At 39.6% G+C, this 24,615-nt stretch overlaps 3 protein-coding genes across 3 annotated transcripts; all 3 read left to right on the forward strand.

Annotated features, from left to right (window-relative positions):
- Positions 1-2,179: 2,179 nt before the first annotated feature.
- On the forward strand, positions 2,180-6,140 carry LOC146558034 (uncharacterized). Its single transcript, XM_085246798.1, has 5 exons — positions 2,180-2,344; positions 4,500-4,584; positions 4,677-4,756; positions 4,856-4,970; positions 5,049-6,140. Exons 1-5 carry the CDS (start codon positions 2,279-2,281, stop codon positions 5,216-5,218), a joined length of 516 nt encoding a protein of 171 aa, XP_085102924.1. The 5' UTR covers positions 2,180-2,278; the 3' UTR covers positions 5,219-6,140.
- A 1,170-nt stretch (positions 6,141-7,310) lies between these two features.
- Positions 7,311-17,189, forward strand: laptm4a (lysosomal protein transmembrane 4 alpha). Its single transcript, XM_085247222.1, has 7 exons — positions 7,311-7,538; positions 11,612-11,732; positions 13,152-13,228; positions 14,240-14,362; positions 15,265-15,360; positions 15,500-15,598; positions 16,266-17,189. Exons 1-7 carry the CDS (start codon positions 7,410-7,412, stop codon positions 16,338-16,340), a joined length of 720 nt encoding a protein of 239 aa, XP_085103348.1. The 5' UTR covers positions 7,311-7,409; the 3' UTR covers positions 16,341-17,189.
- Positions 17,190-17,887: 698 nt separating this feature from the next.
- On the forward strand, positions 17,888-22,918 carry LOC146558036 (uncharacterized). The gene is made up of 7 exons (XM_085246752.1): positions 17,888-18,053; positions 18,655-19,092; positions 19,580-20,155; positions 21,080-21,205; positions 21,539-21,636; positions 21,785-21,851; positions 21,949-22,918. Exons 1-6 carry the CDS (start codon positions 17,888-17,890, stop codon positions 21,839-21,841), a joined length of 1,461 nt encoding a protein of 486 aa, XP_085102878.1. The 3' UTR covers positions 21,842-21,851; positions 21,949-22,918.
- The last annotated feature ends 1,697 nt before the right edge of the window (positions 22,919-24,615 follow it).

Below are 24,615 nucleotides of genomic sequence, written 5' to 3' on the forward strand. Positions count from 1 at the left end.
TGGCATGGTTTTTGTTTTTAAATCTGTTCTGGGCCAGCCTCTATTTGTACTGAAGCTGTAACATCCACTGTTGATAGTCTTTCTGATGTGTGACAGTTTAAAAAAAATAGAAAAAGGAAAAAAAGAAACACTCTGTACTAAAATCGAGGCTGCATTTAGTCCTCTCTGCTACCATGGAAACTTCACAGGATATGACGAGAATTATTTTTGTACAGAAGAGTGCTGTATTTTGAAACAGCTACTACCTTGTAAGCAAAAGCAATGTAAAATATTGTCAATTATATAAATATGAACATATGAGTTTTGTCACACTGTCAAAGTCATGTACATTTTCAGGTGGCCTTATGTACATTTCCAGATGTTAGATGAAGAAAACGAACTCCTTTTTCGAAGCAGAATTGTGACATTGTATGATTAAACTGTTCTTCTAACATTTGACCTTAATTATTGCCGAGTTGTTTTTTTCCTCCTTATATGTTAATGATTTTATAATCATTTCAAGACACTGGATTCTAAACTAATGGTGAAATAAGTGCCTAAAAGTTGGTTTACATCCATCCATCCATCCATTTGCTTCCGCTTATCCTTTTCAGGGTAGCGGGGGTTGCTGGAGCCTATCCCAGCTTTCATAGGGCGAGAGGCGGGGTACGTCCTCATCCACTTGTATCAGTATGTGCCAGACTGCGTTGGAAAGATTAACATTAATTTCTGCTTTCCAAAACAATTAAAAAGCCTTCACTTCACTGAAAACGCAGCAGCTGCAGAAGTTAAAAGGGAACTTGTACCTCTCCTGTATTGTTCTTCATCAGCTTTGTGGTAAATCAAAAGTTACATTTATATTCCTCCTCACGTATGAAATGCTGAATGACTTAAAGATATCTTGGCATTTATCTCAGTTTCCAGCCTTGGTCTTAGTTACTACAGTTACAAGTCTTCAGGTCCTTTTTATGTAGAACAGCTCCCACTCTGAATCCGGTGACCCTGAACAGTCCCTTAGTTATGCTGCTATAGTCTCAAATTGCTTATGGACTTCCTATGAAGCACTGAGCACTTCTTTTCTGAGGTGGATTGATGCTGGGGCAGCCGTAGCTAGGTAGATAAGAGACTACTATTTAGTGTCCTTGGGCTGGACACTCAATGCATTCATCATTTAAGAGCACATGAATGTTTGAGAAGGAGTTTAGGCATGAAATAACAGAATAAATGATGCGTGGAAGTACAACCCCAGGCCCCAAAATGTTTAGATGTTGTGTAAATTAAAGTAGAATGCAATGGTTTGTAAAACTCATAAAGCCATGTGTTATTAATAATCAAACAAAGAAAACATCAAATGTTTATAATGACACATTTTATTATTTCGTGAAAAATATTTGCTCATTTTGAATTTGACGGCAGGAACACATCTCAAAAAAGTTGGTTCGCGGTGCACAAAATGCTTGAAAAATACTGAAAAAGAGAACATTTTTCAACTAATTAGGTTAACTGGAAACATGTCAGTTACATGATTGAGTATAAAAATCAATCAACGGAGAGTTTCTCAGAAAGGAATCTGAGCCGAAACTCGGTGTAAAAAAAAGTCTAAGAAAATTTCAGGTAAAGTACAGGTATTACTGTAAAAGTCTTCTGAAAGCAGGTGACTCATAGTGTGTCATAGTATTTACAGCAAACATGTTTTTCAATGACTTATTAGGACTCATTGTAATCAATGTTTTTAACAAACAGACAGATAGGGAAAGTAGCGATGTTTCCCTTACATTTTTATTTCATTTTAGTTCGTTTTTCCAAGTTCAAAAAATCATTTTAGTTAATTTTTTTTTTCAGATTTCTTATTACTACCATTTTAGTTAACTAAAATGTTTTTTGTTTTTTCGTTTTTTACATCTAGTTTTAGTTTTAAGTTTAGTTTTGGTTAAATAGATATTTTATTTTTATACAAAGCCAACAGGATCCTCACGCGATATGATAGATAAAAAGATAGTTTTAAGGGTCAAACTACAGCACGAATAAACAAATTACAGTTTTGCTTTTATTTCCTCCTACGGTAGGTTAATTTATTAATTAACTTTTTATTCATTTATTTGCTCTTACCCAGGGGTCTGTCTTATGTACAGACTCCAGCGTATGAGCCCTGCCACCTGTTATCAGCTACAGTTAACGTGTGTTTTATTGGTGGGCGGGATTTGGACACAGTGACACCGGGAGAAGCTGGAAGTTCAATAAAAACACCTTCGCAGGCAGCTCCGGAGAAGAGCAAAGCGGACACCAGCTCAGCTAAAGCATGCGGCTATCTTTGGCAGCTTCTTTATTTCTCTCTCTGGGATTAATACATCCGGTGTGGACGTCGGTAAGTCATTTTTATCTTGTTCAACACTTTTAAAAAGCCATACGTGACGCTAAAGATCTCGCGCTCACCTTTCTCACTTCCTGAAGTTAACCGGGCTGCATTAGACTTTCGAGCAAGAGATGTTAATGTGTACATTTTCAGCTAAGAGTGTCTTGTGGTTTGTTTTTATTTTTAGGAAAAGTCAACTGAAGATAATACCAATTAAAGACCAGTTTCTGGCTGTTGTAGAGTCACGTGACTGCAAAAAACAATAACACACACCTATTATCCACCATATTGTTATCGGTAGCAGTGATGAAGTAGTCTAATTCTATTAATCAAAGCTGAAATTCTTAACTATAAAAAATAACATAGAAATAATCAAAAGTATTAGGAGGCTTCTCGCTTGTTTATAACGATGCATGGTGTAATGTAAAGGCCGTAAAATCAGATTATTGTATCTGGAAAGCAGGTTTCAATAAATTGTTCAAACCTAAGAATCCGAAAATATTAATTATTTATACAAGAAACCGTTTTTGAATCAGTCGAAATTTCTTTATGAGATATGGTTTGATCTTTTCATGTAAGCCTCGTTAAAAGGCAAACTTGTGTCTTCTTCAGGGTTTCGATTGGAGCCTTTAATCCTCCCTGAAACGTACATGATGTATGAGGCCTGTTATTACTAAGGCTATAAGCTTAAGTTGGGTTAGCGTCACGACTCTGATTTGGCCTCCATAGCATTAGTTTTCTTCTCGTTCAACCATTCTGTTGTTGATTTACTTGTGTTCATTATGTCTGGTTTCAACATCCAGCCTCTCCTTACCTCAGGGCATATACACCTGCTGTGACACATGACTGAAAAAATATTTTGATGCGGTCTTAAAGTTAATTATGATCTCAGTGACTGAAAGCCCTCCAGGCCCTGAGCACCTATAGCAGGATTGTAAGACTGGTTCTTATACAGTGCTTTCCTACTCCGGTTGAGCACTCAAAGCACTTCCTTCTATGTTTAGGTGTATGCAAGCGTCGGAGCACTTTAGGGTTCAGTATCTTGCCCGATCATGCAGACAGGGATCAAACCATTAACCTTCTGATTAGTAAACAGCTCCACTTCCTGAGCCACAGCCAGAAAAGATGTTATGTTGTTGTGGAGTCCCCCCCCCCCCCCCCCCTTCTCACTTTTTGCCAAAATGTTAAACTTTAGTGTCATTTCTTCATGAGCATTGTCATAATGGTGGTGTAGAGGCTTCAACAAGTATTTTTCTCATAACCTCGGGTTCTGTTTACCACCTTCTTGGAGGGCATCCACAATCTGGGAGAGCATCAAGGGTTCTGATTCCATCCATAATAATACTGTCTGTCATACTCAAGTCATTGAAAATGGTTTATTCAGTGAATGTTGTTCATGGTTCAACCAATTTTCTTGAGAAAAGCAAACTTTCCCAGTACAGACTCTGTATGGTGGGTCATGTTTACAACCCACGTTCCATATCTCATCTCTAAAACTGGAACACATGAATTCAAGTAGCTTTTGGAGGCTGTGCTATGACTCAGTGGAGCCTCTGTTTATTGGCTTAGTATGACTGTGTTTGCCTGTAACTGTAACAGAGCACATTTTATTTGTGATAATGCAGAATACCGGTCAAAGAGTACACAAACTCTTTCTTGCAGCTGTAGAATGGCTTCCTTATGAGGCCTGTATCTGTTCATTACACATAAACAACAGATTGTATATGTTTTATTGTACTTTGGGTTCTGAATTCACTGATTATGAGGACTAGACATTCCCATCTGATTCCCATCTGATTGTTCTAGCTAAAGATGTCACCTGTATTTATTATTACTCCCTGAAGTTGTATTTTGTTAAGTTTAATTACTTTCCAAATGGGTGGAGTTGTATTCCCGCTTAAAGTCATCTACTTGACACTACATGCCAGTAACAATCTAATCACTTGTGCCATTATGGGCTTGTCAGCCACAGTGTGTGTGTTTCAGGTTATTTATTTTGTTGTGGGACTTTGTATCCTGGACATGATTCATGTGTTTATTGGCTTCTTAAGGAAAGTACCTTCGTTAGCTTCCTTCACCTCTTGTATGTTTTCATATTTAACAATATAACAGGAAGCAGTCAGCATGTTTAAATACCCTCTTGTGTTTTTTTCCCCCCCATGATTAGCTTTCTGTCCCTCCAGAGGAATTGGAGGGATCAGGCTATGACCTGGATGGTTCTGGTTCCGGTTCTGGAGATGGGTCAGAGGAGGGTAATTCTTCATCTATAAAATGTTAATGACCCATTTTACATAATGTACATGACCACTGTATGTTTCATCCTCTCTAACTGCACTCTTGCCAGGTGTAACTGAAGATCAGCACAACAGCAAAGACGGCAGAATTCTGGCAGAAACCAGAGACGAGACCAAGATTACTTTCCATGTATGACTTACTTCAATCAGTCCCATGATTTCTTCACCTGTTGATGTTGGTGGTGTAACAGGAAGTGATCGTGTGTAACTGTCTTGTCTTTTGCTTTAGGGCTTTTCAGACAAGACGTTTGGCAACATGCACAGGTCAGCAGCAGACGATGACTCTGGATATGTTGCTATAGCAAACAGCAGGAGCTACTTTGAGAATAGTGAATTCCTTGCAGGTACTTTGCAATATGGCACAATGAGAAAGCTATAAGCTGCGACTTTCTAATATAGCTCACCTAGGTTTATGTTTACAGGTGTTATTGCAGGGGGAGTAACGGGATTGGCTCTCGCAGCAACTGTGGCAGGAATATTAATCTACAAATGGCAGAAGAAAGAGGAGGAGGACCGATACAGTCTGGGCCCAGAGAAGGCTTTAGATCATAATTATCAGAAACCAAACAGGGAAAAAGTATTCCTTGTTTAACCACACCTGCATCTGATAACTGTAAAGCTGTTGTTTGAAAAGTTGATGCTACTTGGCAATTTATGTACCTCAAAATCTACTGTAAATGCATACTTTACTCGTGGTCTCTGGAAGGAAGGTGGGGTTCATATTTCTTATGCACTTAAAGTGAAATATGCCTATTGTTGTTGAATGTATTTATATTTAAGATAAAACATGAAAGATTTTTGTAGTCGATGATCTTCCAGGTGTCCGTCTTTTAAAAATAATTGTGATTCCTTCGTCGTACACTGAGTAGCTGTAGCACTGGGGTCGTATCCTCTGAGTTTTGGGTGATGTGGGATTTTGTTACGATGTGTAATTTTAATTGCCTTCAGTGTGTTTGGTTGAATGAAGGTAAAGCAAAGATGCACCGTTTAATATGTAATTAGTTATCATTATATGAAAGTTTCTGTTTAATTGTTTTGAAGAGGTAGCTTATTGTAGCATTTATATTTGCCTTTAAATGGGCAAAAAAAAATATCTACTGCACTTCTAAAGAAAATGGAGTGAAGCAGGCCTGTCCACCAGACATTCTGACAAATCATAATGCAATAATAAAACACAAAAAAACAGGCAAATTAACATTTTTTGTAGAAACTTGGCTACTCTGTCATGTTTTACAGGGACGGGTGAATAAATGAGAATCATTGTTAAGTTGCCAGAGAGTGATAATCAAAATTTCTGTAATGTGGTGACCATTGATAGGCAGGAAAATCTCTGTCATTCACCATTACTTTAAGCTATGTGACCCATGTGATAGATATGAATTGAAGGGGCAGCTCATTTAAGAGTGCATAACACCGCTATAGCTGCTGTAATGCAACATGTTTTATGTTGCGTATATGTATGTCTATTTTTGCATGTAATAATCAATAATAAAATAACTTTGTAACAATTAAAATCTGATTTTTTTTTAATGTTTTCTGTGCAGAGGTGGTTTCTTTGAACCACACAGTTTGCTTATACGTGCATATGACTGAGAGTTTGTGCATTTTATTGCATGGCATGTGTTACTACTCAAAGATGATCAGAACTGCAGAGCCTTGTTTAAGTAGAAGGTGGTTTTATACACTGCATCCTGTAGGCTCAATATGAACTGAAAGGCTTTAAATTGTAATACCCTAATGGGTAAATATCATCTGTAAGATATTTTGTGTTAGTGAGCTTGATTATTTGCAGCATGGCATTATTATTATTTTTTTGTTATTATTATTATCATCGGAGATATAAGAGCGACAATGACAGTAGTGTGGTGTGCAGTAGTAGTGATTTAATTTACAATGGAGATGGACTGTGGACTATGATGTTTTCAGATGACATAGACCAGGTAAAAGAGAGCGTGGGAAGGTGGGGATTTGCTCAGGAGAAAAGAAGAATGACAGTAGAGGAAAGTCAGAATATGTCTTTGGAGGGGGAAGATGAAGGTAGATGAGTTTAAAAACCTGTGGTCAACCTTCCAAAGTGAAGAAAAGAACGCAGGCAGAATGGAGCGGATGAAGATGTGCGTTAGTGATAGCAGCAAGTCTAAAAGGTAAGGTTTACAAGATGTTAGTGAAACCCGCTATCATGTATGGTTTTGAGACAGTGGTAGGACTGACAAAAAACACGTGAGGTAGAGCTGGAGGTGGCAGAGTTGAACATGCTGAGAATTTCACTGTGAGTGACGAGGATGGGCAGGATCGGAAATATGCGCATCTGAGGGACAGCTCAGGTCGAGGAGTTTGGAGACAAAGTTAGAGAGGTAAGACTGAGATGGGTTGGAAATGTACAGAGGAAAGTTATTTGATCTTGAAGATAGAGCTGGTGGGTAGGAGGTTTATGGATGTAGTGAACGAGGATATGCAGGGGTTGGTATGGCAGAGGAGGATGCAAGGGGAAAAAGTGAGGTGTGTGCAGATGAAATACAAATAACAATTTATGAACATTTTTGCGTTGCGGAATATTCAGTAAAGTAAATCTATTTAGGCCTTTTTTTTATTATTTCTTTGCGGCCAATGGTTGAATCCTCTGTCAATCAAACCCTGGTGTCTCTGCCTTTTCCTGCCCGTCAGAGGGTTTGTTTTCATGCGCGCTGCGCGCAGGCCGTCAGGGAAGTGGTGGGCGTTCCTCTTCATTCGCTCGTTGACTGTTGATACTGAGAAGAATTTCTCCTCCGCAATCAGCTCTTCAGATGTTTCTCCCTACGCTTGTAGAGGACATGCATCATTTTAAACCCAGTCGAGACAGACTGTACACCACTAGGTGTTGCGGATGTTGCCACGTCCGAACGGGGACGATCATCCTGGGAACATGGTACATGGTACGTACTGTGGTTCGCAATGATAGGGGTCAGTAAGCTAACGTTAGCTAGCACTTTACCAGTTCCGTTAAGTTCCCCAAAGTAGGAAGTTATGCAACGAAGGATGTTAATACAAGGTGCAAATGGCTCTGAGAATTTGTTGCAGTAGTTTTTAGGGACTAAAATATGAAGTAGCTGTTACTCTGGACTCTTTATTCGTCGAGTTAATGTTAACAGAAAGCTAGGGTTAGCAATAACCCGCTACCGCTGTCATGTCGGATTTTGCTTTCTGTTAGTCTCAAACTCGCACAAGTTTGAAAAAAAAAATCGCTTAGTAAATTAAAACAGAGAAGACGTAGTGGTTCATCATTTTTTCGAAGTCATCAGCAGCTGGTTGGTTATTATGCGTATTAAAATACATGAAATTTGACTTGCGTAGCTGACATTTCGCTAACTTGCTAACATGGCGTTTATCAAATAGTGGCCATAATAGCAACCCAAAAAAGCAAAAACGCGCATTTAACACAATAACTAATTATTGTGTCTCACATATGTGGTGATGGCAGTTGTATTAAAGTAGTCAAAAGTAAAGTAATTGGGCATGCCCACGTAGCTAAGGTTAGCCAACTGTTTTTTGCGCATCTTGTTGCTGCAGCTCTGCTGGCTGGTTAGAGTTAAATCGCTCACTGAATTAATCCCCTTTTCCTTTGCCCACACCACGTAGCAGATGTTGCATGCTTTGGTTGCTTATGTAAATCCCGTTTTGCTTTTTTTTATCCCTCTGCAGCTGCACAAAATTTGCCTGGTTTAATCACGTGAACTGCGACTCCCAAATCACTCGGTCGTGTCCATAATGCTCTCTACTGCAGTCGGATAAATGAATAACAGTCGTAATCGACCGGGGTGTCATTTTTACATTATTAAATCCCACCGTTACAACGTATCAGATCAATGTCTGGTAGATAAATAAATACTAGCAGTTAAACACATTAAACCAAGCTTATTGTCTCAAATTAATATCCATAAATACTTCGATGGAGTTTATAAAGTTAAGCCCTCCACTCTTTCCTTTGTTGTTTTGTTATTGTTTTTTTGTTTTTGTTTTTTTAGCCCAGCTCAAGCCGTATATTTATATGTTTGGTATTGCTCACTATTTCGGGTGGGTGATATAGCCTCAATATTACGTCGCAGCATTTCAAGAAAATTTGCAATAATTATATTTCTGACAATATAGAAAAAAATACTAAACAGTGTGTTTTTTTATATTTGCAGGCGGCTGCATTTGTAAGTTGATGACCCAGTTCCTAATTTTAGGTGTGAATCAAATAAAACAAGACGCAAACAGCAGGATTATAGTTCAACAGTTGTAATATATCTAGTGACAGCATAAATCAAATGTCAGCACAAAAGTAGCTTAGGTAGTTTTCTCTTGGGATATTTCAAGTAAAAATAGAAAATGTCTGCTTAACACTTTAGTTTAGATAAAGTAGTTTAACCCTGTAATACTACAGGAGCTGTACAATATTGTCAGCAAAAAAAATCTACCTGAGATGTTGTATCTTGTGAGCTTTTTAACCAGCTGTTGAAGCCCTACTACAAGGTAACCACACGAGTAATTTCCAGCCACTGTTTGCTCTTCCTGTAATGTGTAGTGCATCTAACAAGTTGCAGTGCTGCTTGGTGGAGTCATTTGTTTATATTTACATTGAACTTCATCAGCTGTTAGTATCTCCTCCTTTCCAGAAATTTGATTCTGTTCATTTGGATTTTAGTAGGTGAACTGTTTAGTCACTCATCCAAGTGAGTGGATATTATTCATCCTTACCTGGATGATTAAGCTTGCATCAAGACATATATCCTGCCTTGTAGCCTGGTTGTACTCGACTGTGTATTTTTTATTTATTTTCTTTTTTTCTTTTGAAACAAGTGTGTTGTTTCCACCTTTAGCGGGACCATTTTTCTAGCATATTTTAGTACTGCAAGTACTGCACTTTGTTGGAGGATGTTGAAGTAGCTTCCTTTTTAAGTAATAAATTATCATTGGACCCGTGGCTCTTGCTTTCATGTTCAAGCTTGTATCCTTGTTGCACACTGGGGAACTTTAACACATGATGTTGCTGTAGCAGTGCTATTGTGATATGACACTTTTATAACACGTGGTAAAAATGATCATGGCTGTTATAATATGGCACAGCTCTACTCACTGTGCATTCAGACAGCGCTACACAACAGCAGGCTCTGTAATTTTCTATACAGAGTATGTACTAACATGGTCTTTAATGTGGTTTCGGCGTCTCAGGCTTGTTTGTTGTTACCATTAATGTAAAAAGCGGAAGTAGAGTTACTGAGAGAGGCGACATGAAGACGTACCTACTAGCTGGGGACTTTATTATAGTTGATGCAGCATAGTGGTGCAGCAGTTAACAGTGTTGCTTCAGCCAGAAAGTTCCTGTTCTGAATCTGCTGGCCAGCTGGGGCTTTTCTGTGTTTAGTCTGCAAGTTGTCCTTTTGCTCGTTTGGATTTTCTCCAGGTGTACAGACTTCCTCCTACAGTCATGCACGTTAGGTTAACGGATCCTAAATTGCATGCATGCTGGTGTCAGCAATGATAGAATGATTTAAACTAAATATTCACCTCTTTGTCAGTAATTTTGATCTAGAAAATTTAAATATTGTGTCTCAGATGTGTCGGAGTCACTTAGTCTTACCAATACATATGTGGTCACATTCAGTAAAGAAACATTAGCTGCAAGTAAAGATAGCTGGTAGTACTAATTGGTAAGCTAGTGTCATACATTACAGATTTTAATTATTGAAAGGTGTACTTAGTTTTTTGTAGTGTTTCTTTTTTAACAATTTTGAACTGTTTCTGCTTAAATTGTGCTACTTTAAAATGTTTGGGGATGTTTTGTTTACTTTCAAGCTACAGTTTTCTCAAGTGCTTATCCAGCTGGGGCTCCCAGTTGTCAAATAGCAGGTGGAGTCCATGGAGGTCCATGATAAAGTCAAACTAGTTGAAAGTGACTTTGATCACTTTAAGATAAGGAGAGTGTTTTCCTGTTTCACTGTCCACAAATGAGTCACCAAAAACATTTTTAAAATGGTGTTTGGTTTAACCTGTCAGTATGTGGGCTGGTTTTTCAAAGGCACCGGGTCAGAACTGGTCCCGTGGCTCATTTGTGGGAAGTCGATAATGGTGTGTAGCAGTGATTAATTCGGGCATCCACATTTGGCATAAAAATGATTTTTCAAGCAGATGATATCAAAGGAGAATTTGAAGGCTACATAACAGAGACCCAGTGTAGGTTTTATTTATGTCAGTGAGTAATTGGAGCATAAGTTGAAGGGCACAGGTGTAAGGGGGCTTCCAGATTGGGTTAAAATGGCCTGTATTTATATAGCGCTTTACTAGTCCCAAAAGACCCCAAAGCGTTTTACACATCCAGTCATCCACCCATTCACACACAGGTGATGGCAGCTACATTGTAGCCACAGCCACCCTGGGGCGCACTGACAGAGGCGAGGCTGCCGGACACTGGCGCCACCGGGCCCTCTGACCACCACCAGTAGGCAACGGGTGAAGTGTCTTGCCCAAGGACACAACGACCGAGACTGTCCAAGCCGGGGCTCGAACCGGCAACCTTCCGATTACAACTCTTGAGCCACGATCGCCCCACATTGTATGTTCATCTACTTCACTTAATATCTTTGGGCTTAAACAGTATGTGCTAGACTCCTAATTTTGAAAGCATTCAAAGAAAACAAAAACAGAACAGTTTCTGAAAGATATTGTTGTGCCTTCTTGAATCATGGAAAAAGACGAATACCCAGATAAGGCAAAGAAGGAGGTTTTGCAATCTTGTTGTGATCTTTATCTGATCATACAAGTTTACTTCTCTCCCTTTTACGTAACCAGTGGTTTCAGTTGATCTTTTTCAACAATATACTTGTTGCTGTGCCTTTCAGCTTCAGTGTTGGCATGTTTCTGGAATCTAAAATGTGTCCTGGTAATTGTATGTTCATCTACTTTTGGTGAAGGAATACATATCTATGTATTTTAAAGCCCATTTTAACCTTCTCTTTCCTCCACTCAGGTAGTGAACCTGTTGATGGGCATCCTGCTCACTGTCGCTGTGACCCACCCAGAGAACGTCCCCACTATCGACCTGCAGTATGAGGTCATTGACCACTATTTTGCTTCTGACCGGATGTCTGGTAAGTAAAAACAAATTGTCATAAAACTAATTTCATAACAAAAAAAACTGGATTGTATTCTGGTTAGTGGATCATACACCAGTATTAACTTTCAAAGGTTGGTCTTTGAATTGTACTGTGTCCTATGACAGTAAGGGCTTGTGCTCTGAGGTAGAATGAGTGAAACATTAGTTCACTCCATTGGAATAAATAGTGGAGCCATGCCTTTTCTTTTCAGTGCTTTTCACTAACTCATGAGTCGCTGTTATTCTGTGGTTGATCGTGTGATTCATTTTCCACTGGGAGATCAGCTCCACACTCACTGCAAAACAAAATTTACAAGGACAGCAGAACACTGTTAAGTTGTTTACGTGTCATCTTAAAATGTAGTTTGGGGTGTGGTGCCACTGGTGCTACTTCCTTTGTGATTCCTTGAGGATTTATGTTTGTTTAGATATTTGTGTGTGCGCGACGGGGCAGGGCTGGCAGGACTGAGTGCGTGTTCTGTTTAGCTGGCAGTTGTTTTGTTGGTTGGCTTGGTGAAGGCCTCTTCATTTTAATAAAACAGTGACTCAGCGAGAGAGGAGGGGCCACATCGGCCATGTGGTGACCTTCCCATAACAGGCTTGTGCCAGCACACAGGACATTGGAGGATGTCCACTGCTTGCAAAGGCAATCTTAATATTCAGATGGGTTAAGTTGTTAAAAGTCGTGGCCATTAGGGCAGCTTCATCAGCCTCCACTCATTCAGCAGTTGAAGTCATTTTAAAACGTTGTGCAGCTGATAGAAAGAAGGGGTGAAAGTGGCTCTGTGGGTTTGAGGTTAAGGTCATTTCTTTAAATACTCCTTTTAGATATGCTGGTATAAATAGGAAATCCTGTGTTAATAATATCAGAATTATGAGTTGATGAAATTTTAGCTGTTCGTCTTCCTGCTTTAAAAAATATATTATAATATATTATTGCGGTGTGTGCGTTTGCCCCTATCAAATTTATTTTTCTTGAGCGGCAGTCCCCTGTCAGGTTCATGCATCAGTGAACATGTTGTTCTGCCTGAGCTACTGAATAACGGAAGATTTTGTCTGGACCGCATTTCTGTAGTTGCTCACTCACAGGCATCTCCAGTGCAACAGGCAGAACAGTTCAGTATGAGAGAGACTGAGTAAGTGATGAGGAGAGAGGAGGAGGATATGAAAGGCAGACCTTTTAATTATCCCAGACTGAGTTTCATTACGTCTTTACTGACTGAAAGCGAGAGGCTTAATGCTCCCCAGAGCTGGAAAGAGAGAATCCCTGGAGACTGTTCACTTAACCCTGAATGCAGCTGCCTCAAAGACCACAGGCAAAATGTTTAACAATAAAGCCAGTGCTGTAGTAAAATGTAGTAAAATCTTTAACTGTATTCATTCAGTGTATTCCTTCTGTCTTTTTCTCATACAGAAAATGCCTGTGTTGGATTTGCCATCTCTCTCTTGATGCTCACTATCAGTGCCATGATGGTGTACGGAGCTATTACTGTAAGTGTGCACTGTAAATAAATTTTTTTTCTTTTTAAATCTCTTTGACAGCGTGTAATATATTTAAAGTGTTGTCGTGGTTTGTTTTTTTTGTTTTTTGTTTTTTAATGCAAAAATGTAATCCCAAATGTCGTGTTTAAAAGTGTGAAAGAAAAAGAAGCAGGATAAGAGGTAACCAAAGGAGAAAAACATGCCAAATAACCCTGATGTCATGGGGCTGAAGCACACAATACTGTGATCTTATTGCCTGTCGTCTTTACCTCACAGGCTTGCCTGATGGCATCAAGACTGACAGGTTTGATAGCGTTTTGACGTGGACCTGTATTTAGCTGCTAGTATGGATGACTGCACAGTAAAAAGTATGACACCCATCTGCAGGCTGGGTATACTGTGCATGCTGGTTACTGTGCAGGTAGAAACCCAGAGACAAATGTGGCAGATACCCTTTTCCACTGTAGTATACCAGGTACCCCTTTTAGATTCCACCCTCCCCATTGTAATAAGTATTTAATTATAGTGTACCAAATCCAAATTCCTACTTAATGTTAGCAGTGAAGAAGATTTTCGTCAGAACCTGAGTACACTGTGCTTTGGTAGAAAGAAAATGTATCAGAAAGGACTGTTTTGCTGATTTAAACCTTCTCTGTATATATTTATGATAATGCCTGTTTATATCCATGGGTGCTTATTGTTAGCTGTTTGTTTACCTCAAAGCACATCTGATATTTCAATCTGAGCAGTGGAAAATCTCAGAATCGTTACGTTTAGAACTTGGAAGAAGACTTCTTAAGAAATGAGTAGTGCACCCACAGCTGTAAGATTTGTAGATCTAAATAACATTAATATGTTTAGGGTTTATCTTAACTAAGACAAGTGTTTAGAGATAAGGTTTGAATCTGCACTATAGTTCTTCCAAAATTATAAAAGATCTGCCCAAGTGATTCATTCTTTTAATCATCTTTCTTTCTTTCTTTCTTTCTTTCTTTTTTTTTTTTTTTTTTTTTGTTTTAGCACCGTGAGGGCTGGCTCATCCCATTTTTCTGCTACCAGCTGTTTGACTTTGCTCTGAGCTGCCTGGTGGCCATCAGTTCTCTCACGTACCTACCCAGGATCAGAGACTACCTGGACCAGCTGGTCAGTTCAAAGTCCGATGTTATTTTTCACAATATCTCAATCTGACTACACCCTTTCCATGACAGTATCTTTACAACTTCTCACTTGGCCCTCATCCAGTATCGCCCTCTTTGCTCTCTCTAAAGATTTAGTGATTCACACCATGCCCAGTTGGAAACTGAGATTTCGGACACTTATTAGTCAACATTTTCCATAAGTGCTGTTGCATAAATGCAAAGGTTGTTAAGGAGGTAGTGTACTTTTGTGTCACACTGGAAGTCTCATGGACACTACAGCGTATAAATGTAACTGGCTCTCTTCCACAGTCTGTCTTTTAACCTGTCTTCCTCCCATCACCCCCAACCGGTCGCGGCAGATGGCTGTCGCTCCATGAGGGGAGGGAGTTTTCCTCCCCACTGTCGCCAAGTGCCTCTTCAAAGAGCGTTGTTCGATTTTCTCTCCATTATTGTAGCGTCTTTACCTTACCATATAAAGTGCCTTGAGGCATCTGTTTTTGTGATTTGGTGCTATATAAATAAAACTGAGTAAATGTGCACATTTATACATCAAACACTCAATTACTAAACAGTCAGTATTTATAGGGAGTCCTTTCAGATGCAGCCATGACCAATGAAGCAACAGTCAACAGTCGCCGTATCCACAACCTAAGCTTTTCATGCTTCTAACGATAATAAGAGAGAGAATTCTGATTTTACCATACGATTTATCTCTACACGTACAGAGATTATTTCCTAGAGGGAAAAAAAATGTAAGAAAACAGATGAGCTCATTGTTATTCTTTCAGTAAGGGTGCTTCCAGAAGAAAAAAAAGAAAACGATAGTAGTCTTTTTACATTTCGAGTGTGGAAATGCTGACAGTAAAGTGAGTAAGAATCAACATTTTGTCTCCTTTTCCTCCTCAGCCGGATTTCCCATACAAGGATAACCTCCTCTATATGAACTCCAGCTGCCTGCTGCTCGTTGTGCTGGTCTTCTTTGCCTTCCTCATCATCCTCAAGGTGAATCTATCAATTATTCACAGTCAGACACAGTTATATTAGGATGTTTGTTTGGTTTTGGCATATGTGTTCATTTAGGAGGAGGAGACAGGAAGCTGTCGACTGTAACGATACAAATATTTTTCCCTCTGCTTTCCAGGCTTATTTGATCAACTGTGTGTGGAACTGCTACAAGTATATTAACAACAGGAACATGCCAGAAATCGCTGTGTACCCTGCCTTTGAAACCCCTCCCCAGGTATGCAAGCCACCTCAGCATCTATGAACAGAAAGTATTGAGGCACTGGCACCGTGATGCTGTAGTTGAGGCAGCAGGCGACACGGTGTCTCCACACTGAAAGCTGACCTGCTGAGAGGATAGTCTCACTCCAGATATTCTTTACGCCATCTTTAAAGAAACATTTAATATTACCGGTAGTTATTATTTAGGTTGCACTAAAACATGCTTCTACTATGGTAAAATTAATTCATAACTCAGGCTAAAATCGACAATATAAATGATTTAGTTTGCCGGTTATCTTCTCAGTTATTAGACTGAAAATGTGTCTGTAGACAAACAGAAGTTGCCAGCATTCACATTTAAAAAGCTCCGATTCACTTTGTGCATTTTCCTTTATTTTTAATCGAGTTTCAGAATAATTTCAAACTAATTTTAACTTCACTGATGCTGCTCTGCTCAGAATGTGCTGAATACTGCAGATGGGCCAGAGTTCTGATGTCATCGCAGCTTAATTTCATTTATTGATGTTGAATTCAACAAAGGAACTGAGAGTCACAGAACATGACTCTCAATTCCTTTTTTCAGAGACATGCTTGGTTGGGTTTTTGGTTTCATGTTGTCTTTTTTCCCCCTCCCTGTACAATGAGCCCTCACTACTCTTTAAATGTTTCTCTCTCTTCTTTAGTACATCTTGCCTACTTACGAGATGGCCATGAAGATGCCAGAGAAGGAGCCGCCTCCTCCTTACATGCCAGCCTAAACACCAGCCCTGTTGCCAAAACACACACGCACACACAGCCATCATATGCATTCCTTCTTGCCCTCACCTGATCCCCGACCCCTCTGACCTGTTGTGTAAGTGTAAGACCCCTGAAGATGTTTAGTTCAACCCTCCCACCTGCCCTCAGCCGCTGTATTTCTATAGTGTCTATAGAGCGTTCTGGAGATGAGAGGAGAAAGGTGGCAAATGAGAGCATGACTGAAAATGAATGAATGAATGTGTTTAAAAAGAGGCACAAGTGTATCCCTGTCCCACCCCATCTTCTGCCAACATTTTTTTTTGTTGTCTTAGTAAAAGGGATATATGTGAAAGTTAAACTGCTTGAAATGCTCTTATCAATCCAGCACATCCCATTAATAGATTGATATATGAAGTTTAAAAGAAAAACAAACTGACAATCCACTTACTATAGCACTTATTGTTGCATTGTGTTACAGTTTTCCCCTCAATCATTAAGAAGTAAATGATTCTATCTCAGTCTTGAATGGAGTCTGTAGCATTTTTTGTCTGTTATTTATTTAGCTTCACTGTAATTAAGTTTTACCCCCACCTTAGACATCATCACCACTCTCTGCTGCCCCTATGTGTTGGCTAAGGTAGTAAACTGTGTTCCAGCTAAGATAAACGTGTGGGGGCAGAGGGCACTGATGGTGGATCATTTTCTCTGCTTTTTCTTTTTAACTTTTACCTGGTACCTGTAGAAAACGGCTAGTCTTGTGAAAATTAGTTGTTGCATGCTTATCGGCAAACCTTACCCTCGTTCCTATATTGGTCATATGATTTATCCTAGTAGAAATACATTTGACTTCAATAAACCTTTCAAAACTATTACATCTTAGTTCTCGTCTTTTTTTCTCATCATAAATAAACTGAAGGAAAATCGAGAGATATTAAAAAGGAGCTCTCACTACAAGTCTTGAAATAGCGTTAAGGACAAAAAAAACAACCACATGGTCTCATAGACTCATATGCTGGTGATTGATAATACTCATACGCCATCTAGTGTCAGCAGGTAGTAATACAGTGTTTAGGGACGTCCTCAACCCAGCCCTTATTTGTTTATTTTGTTTCCAAGTAGCCAGACTTTCTTTTAATTTTTGAAAGTGGTCTTAAACAGTAATTCTTCAGAATTTTTTAAGCTAATGTGTTATTGTCTATAGCTCCACAGGTTTTATAGTAAGTTATTCAAACTCTGGACTTTGTTGGTAGAGTGTATTTCAGACAGCATGTTTAGATCAACAAAATCACATATTTACCACTTTATTGTCCCAAATGTTTTTCATTATGCTAAAACAAGATTTGCATATTTGCAGCACTGTTGCAAAACATTGAAAAAGTAAGAACAAAGAAACATTTTTGGCTCTTCTATACACCTCCTGAAGTTCATGACCCACCTTTTTGGGGCAGACAGTTTGACGTGTCTCACTCAGGTCTCCTCCTACTCAGTGGCGGTTTGACCCCCTGATCCTCACAGACAAAGTGTTCAGAGAGGTCAGACCACAGAAGGCGCTCTGCACACTGAAAGGATGAAGGCTTTTCACTGGATCCTCCTGTACTGCGCTGCACCCCTGCTGTCTGATGTACAGGGCACATACCACCTCATGGCAGGGGATCCCGAGCTAATGGCTGCTCAGAGTTACGCTCAAACCAGAAATAATGGGCACCCACCGCTCAGGACCCTGAATCCAGCAAGTAAGTCTTTAATTTTTAGTATTCTGGTTTTACACAAAAGTCTAGCAGTGGTGGAATAGGTAGGCTAGGAAAACAAATACAGCAGCTTACAAACATGTAAGACATTTAAAATATCAGAGAGCAGAGCAACTAGAATTTGACTCCCAAGTTTAGTGGAGTTGACAAAGTACAAGATACTTGAGTGAGCATACTTTGTCCACCGCTCCTTTCTAGCAGTATTATTTTGCTTTTTTCCACAAAAGATTAATGCACATTTTTTGTAGTAAAAATCATTCATTTTTAATATTACAGATATTTCATTCATAAAAATTCATTCTAACAAATAAATTTTACACTCTTCTCAAACACATCCTGCATGAATTCTCAGATCTTGGCTGGGGGTTTCACAAGCTCTGTGCAGACTATAGTAGAGGCTTGTCTGAAACAGCCCGGATGGCTGAATGCACATACTAATAATTTGTCTGTGATCCAAAGTAAACAAAAGAGATTATTGCACAGTATGTTTTACTTACTACACAATGTCAACTTACACAACTTTCCTGTTTACCTTCTACCAACCTACTAATGTTCTCATCACTTTTCCTTTCTGGTGGCCTCGTAGTTCACAGAAGTGACTACACGTATAGAGAAAGGTATCACTACCACTACCAGCCACCAAGGATCCCTCCACCGGTAGTGTATCACCCCTTTCCTCTATCTCCACCAGTGACTTACCACAGACCCCCAGTCCCTATATCACCTTTTCACCACACATTCAAAGGCCCACATATGCATCACATACACAAAGCTCTCTCACCACCACTGGTTCGTCATCCCCAACATGGGATCAAAGACCCGTTCCCTTACAAAGTGAAAGGTCTCTGCCCCTCACCTGTGGTACGCCCTCCAACTGAACCAGAACCGGCAATTCTACCAACCCTGCCAGCGAGTACAGTGCCACCGGTGACCGCTGTGCCGCCAGGGAAGACCACCACTCCTGTGACGCTACCGGTCAGTACCCAAAGCGGCTTCATCACCACCGTCAGTCCTGTGCCGACAGGTAGAATATTACCAGTTAGGTTTGCTTTCCAAACCAACCAATGCTCTTTTTTCAGGTCAGATATTTTAGTTCCATTTCATCAGTGATGTTTATGTAAAGAGGTAAACACTCCAGAAATGATCTAGTTTAATGTATGTGTGTAAAACTGGACTGGCAGGGATTCTAACTGCCATTGACATGCCATTTTTCATGTGTTGGGCATCCTTTTCATTCAGGAAAATGACATGAAAGGATAAAGCATGTCTCTGATGGACTGTTGAATCCCTGAAATGATGCATAGTATGTAAAATAGCATACAATATCATTTTAGAGGAACCACCGCGGCGATGCTCAATTGTTTCATTGAGTGCATCCCAAAGTATTCTTTCTTCTTTTGTGGATGAATAACTACATAATGACCTCAGAGAAAGTACAAATGTTTGTCTGAATAACGAACTGAATTTTTTTTGTATTATATCGATTTAATCCTGCCATGGTTTGATCACAGAGACAGACTCTCAGTGCAGAAGCCGTTCCCTGGACCTGGTCTTCATCATTGACAGCTCTCGCAGCGTGCGTCGAGGAGAGTTTGAGAAGGTTAAAATCTTTCTGGCCAACATAGTCGACACCCTTGAAGTGGGCTCAGATTCCACCAGGGTGGCTGTGGTCAACTACGCCAGCACGGTCAAGACAGAGTTCCTGCTCAAAGACTATTTTAGCAAACTAGACTTGAAGAAAGCCATCTCCCGCATTGAGCCTTTGGCGACTGGCACCATGACCGGCCTCGCCATCAAAACTGCAGCGAATGAAGCTTTCACCGAGCAGTCTGGAGCCCGGCCTCGTTCTAGGAATATCTCCAAGGTGGCCATCATCGTGACAGACGGGAGACCTCAAGACCAGGTGGAAGAAGTGTCTGCTGCAGCCCGGGGAAAGGGTATCGAGATCTACGCTGTCGGGGTGGACCGTGCAGACATGCGATCCCTTCAGCTGATGGCCAGCACCCCTCTGGAGGACCACGTCTTCTACGTGGAGACCTACGGCGTCATCGAGAAGCTCACGTCCAAGTTCAGAGAGACCCTGTGTGGTAGGACAAAGCCGGCCTGCAAGACCTTTTTCCATCATTAAGTCTGGGGGAGGCTTTTATGGGTCATTGACAGTTATTGGTAAAAATGTGAAAAAAGTATTAGAACAGATGGTCTCAGCCCCCGTATGGACTGCAGATGTCGGCTCTAGAACGTGCTTGTAGTCGCCAATTTAAACCCACGGAAAGTCTTAAGACTGTCAGCTTCTCTTTAAAAAGCGAAACGTTTATATGGTGATCATAGATTAATTATTTTTGCAATCAAAGCGTCCCGGTTCTCTGAATTTTTCCTTAGTCTGTGTTGAAAATAATTAAAACGTAGAGTAAAACCTCTCTACAAAACTTTTAAACATTTGGAAAACTGATTAGAAAGCATTCAGATGAACATAACATGATAAGTGAAATCCATCCATATAAGCTGATTTTATTCTTTTTGAAACATAAGAAACATCGAATTTTCAAAGTAAATTTATCAGACACAATGATCAACTATCAAAAACAGTTTGCTAACTTGTGTGACTGCTCTTCAATTACATTCGTGTACTAAAAGACAGATGTTGAAGGTTTGAAATGGATGTTTTGCTGTATTGTTTCTCCATATGTGTGAATTTGTGTGCGTCTGTTCGTTAACTGTCCAAACTGATGTGCTTTGTTATGTTACCTCAGTTGTCCAACACACAGCAGTTCACAGATGCGGTGAAGGTGTTTCCGCCACATGTGTGGTCAACTACAAATATCTTCGAAAAGTTTCCAGTCATACTTTTTTAACTCGTGCATGCAGAAAAAAATCATAAAATTCCAAAATGTGAAGTAAAAAATAGCTTCTATCTTTTTTTAGCATAGTCTTACGTTTCACAAGCTACCCACCTTGCTTGCACGCAAAAAACTGTACCCATGCTGCCATCCCTTAATCCTGGCTTATTCTAGGTGTGGACCCCTGCTCCATGGGACACGACTGCGAACACATTTGTGTCAACAGCAACGCCTCGTATTACTGCAAGTGCCGGAAAGGTTATATCTTGAATGCGGACAAGAAAACATGTTCCCTGAAACGTAAGATCATACTGTGTGGATTCCTGCAGCTCTTTGGTGTCATACTAATGCTCCTCAACAGTTTAAAGACGTGTAGATACCCAGCTTGGATTCTGATCAGGGCTTCATAACACTACAAAAATCCTGAATCTGTAGCAGATGGTTTTTTTTTTTTGGACAGTTTACATGAAATTGGTACTTTTCTGCCTTAAAAAGCTTCCATTCATTTAAGCTTTGTTTTGTTCTCCATCAGCAGTCTAGTGGGGGAAAGTGGCGTGGGTGGTGCTCTGTGTGCTTTTTCACTCTCTGCGTGATCTGTTACCCTGATGTGAAATTTGCTTTCTCCCGGCAAAGAGGTGAAGGTCGAGGTGGTGGAGGATCCCTGCAAATGCGAGGCTAGACTGGCTTTCCAGAAGCAGATGCAGGCAGCCATCCAACAGCTCGCAGCCAAGCATATCCAGTCTGTTGTTTCAGATGGATGACAGTTTATTATAAACAGTCTCTGCAGCTGACAGCTGATGGTTTCTTCGTGTTATTATTGTTACTGGTGTTATTGCTCCATTGTATAATTGTCAAAAAAAAAGTCCTTGACTCCTCAAACTTGCTGACGTGACTGGGAGAATAGAGCGTCTTGAGAACACGGTGGGCCGTGCCTGAAACTTTGCACGTAAGTAAGAGTCAGCGGCTTTTTCCTCCATGATTGGTAGTAAAAGGTTCCCACCCACTGGGAGCAATCTGACCTCCTGATTATTTATATTCCGCAGAGCCAGATGACTTTTGTTGCTCCCACAGACTACTGCATCATGGGGAGGAACTTCCTGCGATCCACTCTAACTTCAACCACAGACTGAGAGAAGCAATGACTCACAAATCAACCCCCCAGGTTACTGACTGCTGAGCAACAATGTCTACAAATAAACTTTATTTTAACTTTTTATTGATGATTTTTTTCCCCCCAAATCTACTGTAAATGTTACTTAAACTAAACCCCCAGGAGCATATTAAAATATATAGTAATCTAACATTTCTTTAATCTTTTTTTTCTATTTTGTATAAATGAATATTGTATATATTAGCCTGGTGCTGAATTACACGTAGCCTTAATAAATGTGCAACTTGAATTCAACTAAAAATACGGAATAATGAATATTTTCCCATTTATCAGGTGGTGACACAAACATGTATCATACCATATATATAGTAAAAAATTCCATTAAAATCTAATCTCATATTTGTACATTTGTTGTTGTATTATTTTTGAAATAATATTACATGATGCACTCTATAAAATACATATTTAAAAAAATACAATTACTATCTAAAGATGTAACAGCGTTATAGTAAATTCTTTAAGTAGTAAAATTCTAGCTGATTGACTGAAAGATGGCATTTATTTTGTGAAAATATTTAGGATTATAACTCTGCATTCCAGAATTGTTACAGTTTTTGTAATATTTTTTTTAGTTTAGTTTAATTGTATTTACTTTTCAGTGTATTTTTCCTTGTTTAAGCGAAGCTTTTATTGTTTGGAAATGATTAGTTTCATTGGTTTTAATGTTAGTTTTAGTCTTTTGTAGATGTTACTGTATGGAGGAAATATGCTAGATGTAGGAAAATGAACACAAATGTTACCAAAAAAACCCAGAATTTCTTTGAAAGCAGGTATCTTAATTAAACATGTCTGTTTAAGCCTCACTGCTCACTGCTTACCCAAAAAGATTACTGTAAATGCAGCCTGGCGCTCAATGATTAAAAATCAAAATTAAAATTAAATGTATCAAACTGTCTCTGTAACTCTTCTAAAATTCATTCCAAGTCCTCTCAATGAACATCTATCTTCAAAAACTTGAAGGTATTTGGGAAAACATGTAGATACAAAAGAGTCTCTTACATAACTGTACATTTTTATGGCATACACATATTTCTATGTCAACTTAGAAAGGCAAATATGAAGGTAAAGCGCTAACATTTCTGTTTACAGTGCGCTGTAACACTGTTTGGCTTCACAGAACGGTAAAGATGTGTGGGGTCAGGGGGAAATTAGTTTTTAAACCTCTATTTTTTTTCACTCAGAAACATCTTTGATAGTAACATAACATATAGCAGGATTAAAGTCTACAGTTTACTTCTCTGACTGCCCTGAGTTGAAAACTTTCTGGTTTTGTACCCTGCTATCTTTTACGCTTTGGCTGGTGCCAGAAAAACAACAGACAGAGGTTACCGTGTCACCTCTGGAATGACTCTGCAGCACAGACAACAGAGCTTCTCTGTCTGCGCTGTCTGTGTGAGTCAACATGCCAACGTTTACCTCAGGTCTGCTCTGGATCCTCTCCCTCCCTCCTTTAAGCAGACAGCTGTTTTTGGTTTGTTTGGTATTTCAGTTCATAGTTACCCCCCCCCCCCCCACCCCCCACCCCACACACACACACACACACACACACACACACACACACACACAGGCACACAGAGGTGAGCCCACCAGTGTTTCGGGGGGAAAAGATGAATGGGACTCACATGCAACCGAGAAAAGGAAAAGACACTACAACGGATGTCTCTTCAGGAGGTTTAAATAGCAGAATCCTCTGCTTACATTCATTGATTACTCTGTTACTTTAACAGCTGCACATGTCCTCATTGAAATGCTTTTCTCGTGTCTCCTTATAATAAACCGTTTACCGTTTCTCACAAGTGTTAAGCTGGGGATGGTTTAAAGTAACCATATGTGCTCGTCAGAGGTGCAAAGCAGTGAACTCCCTGCTAGGTTTTTATTTTGGGAAGGGAAGTGTGAGGCCACTCTCATATCTACACACTAAATATTAAACAGCTTAGTATAAAACCTGGAAACAGGAAGAGAAGTGAAAATGACCATAATTTTCATGACCGAAAAAATTTGCCATCTGTCTCAGGCTCCAGAAATCAAATCAGCCTCATGGATCAGCCTCAGCCTCTTGTAATCACTAATCCAGACAATAACTGTTTTGTCATTAGAGCAATAACATAAAAAATGGACTTTGACTTGTGTAACAGCCAAATCTCATGATAAACAGTCTGTTCTGTAATTGCGATCGATGTATCTGAATGTATCACAGTGCAGACTGAGAGTTTTACATCAGTTGCACTTCACACGAGCTCCACATTGTCAGCGTTTTTCATCAGACAATTTATTTTAAATCTACATTTCTATATCATGTTTGTGTTGTATGATGCACGCACAGAAAGGTTTATTTTTATGTTGTTTGTTGCCACGGTTGCATTCATTTCTACTTAATTTAAAAATCTGCCAAAATACTCATAAAAGTGTAGACAGCTATATGTACGAATGGCACATATGTTTTACCTTCAGAGTGACTCTGTGCTGTAGTTCACCTTCAATAGGACCCTCTTATTGAAGGTGTGTCTTTCCTGGTTCTGTCAGTTCACAGTGATCTTGG

The sequence above is a fragment of the Mchenga conophoros genome, linkage group LG15 (genome assembly GCF_057382185.1).
Source record: "Mchenga conophoros isolate Kocher_MC1m ecotype Shallow Benthic linkage group LG15, M_conophoros_male_GT1.1, whole genome shotgun sequence".
In the NCBI taxonomy this organism is placed as follows: Eukaryota; Metazoa; Chordata; class Actinopteri; order Cichliformes; family Cichlidae; genus Mchenga; species Mchenga conophoros.

Bases quoted from the DNA above. Each gene is read 5' to 3' on its own strand.
- LOC146558034 (XM_085246798.1), top strand. From the start codon at position 2,279: ATGCGGCTATCTTTGGCAGCTTCTTTATTTCTCTCTCTGGGATTAATA. The intron at 4,585-4,676 runs GTAATTCTTCAT...CACTCTTGCCAG, and splicing joins TGGAGATGGGTCAGAGGAGG to GTGTAACTGAAGATCAGCAC. The intron at 4,757-4,855 runs GTATGACTTACT...CTTTTGCTTTAG, and splicing joins AGACCAAGATTACTTTCCAT to GGCTTTTCAGACAAGACGTT.
- laptm4a (XM_085247222.1), top strand. From the start codon at position 7,410: ATGTTTCTCCCTACGCTTGTAGAGGACATGCATCATTTTAAACCCAGT. The intron at 7,539-11,611 runs GTACGTACTGTG...TCCTCCACTCAG, and splicing joins TCCTGGGAACATGGTACATG to GTAGTGAACCTGTTGATGGG. The intron at 14,363-15,264 runs GTCAGTTCAAAG...TTTCCTCCTCAG, and splicing joins GAGACTACCTGGACCAGCTG to CCGGATTTCCCATACAAGGA.
- LOC146558036 (XM_085246752.1), top strand. From the start codon at position 17,888: ATGAAGGCTTTTCACTGGATCCTCCTGTACTGCGCTGCACCCCTGCTG. The intron at 20,156-21,079 runs GTAGGACAAAGC...GGCTTATTCTAG, and splicing joins GTTCAGAGAGACCCTGTGTG to GTGTGGACCCCTGCTCCATG. The intron at 21,637-21,784 runs CATATCCAGTCT...TGACTCCTCAAA, and splicing joins TCCAACAGCTCGCAGCCAAG to CTTGCTGACGTGACTGGGAG.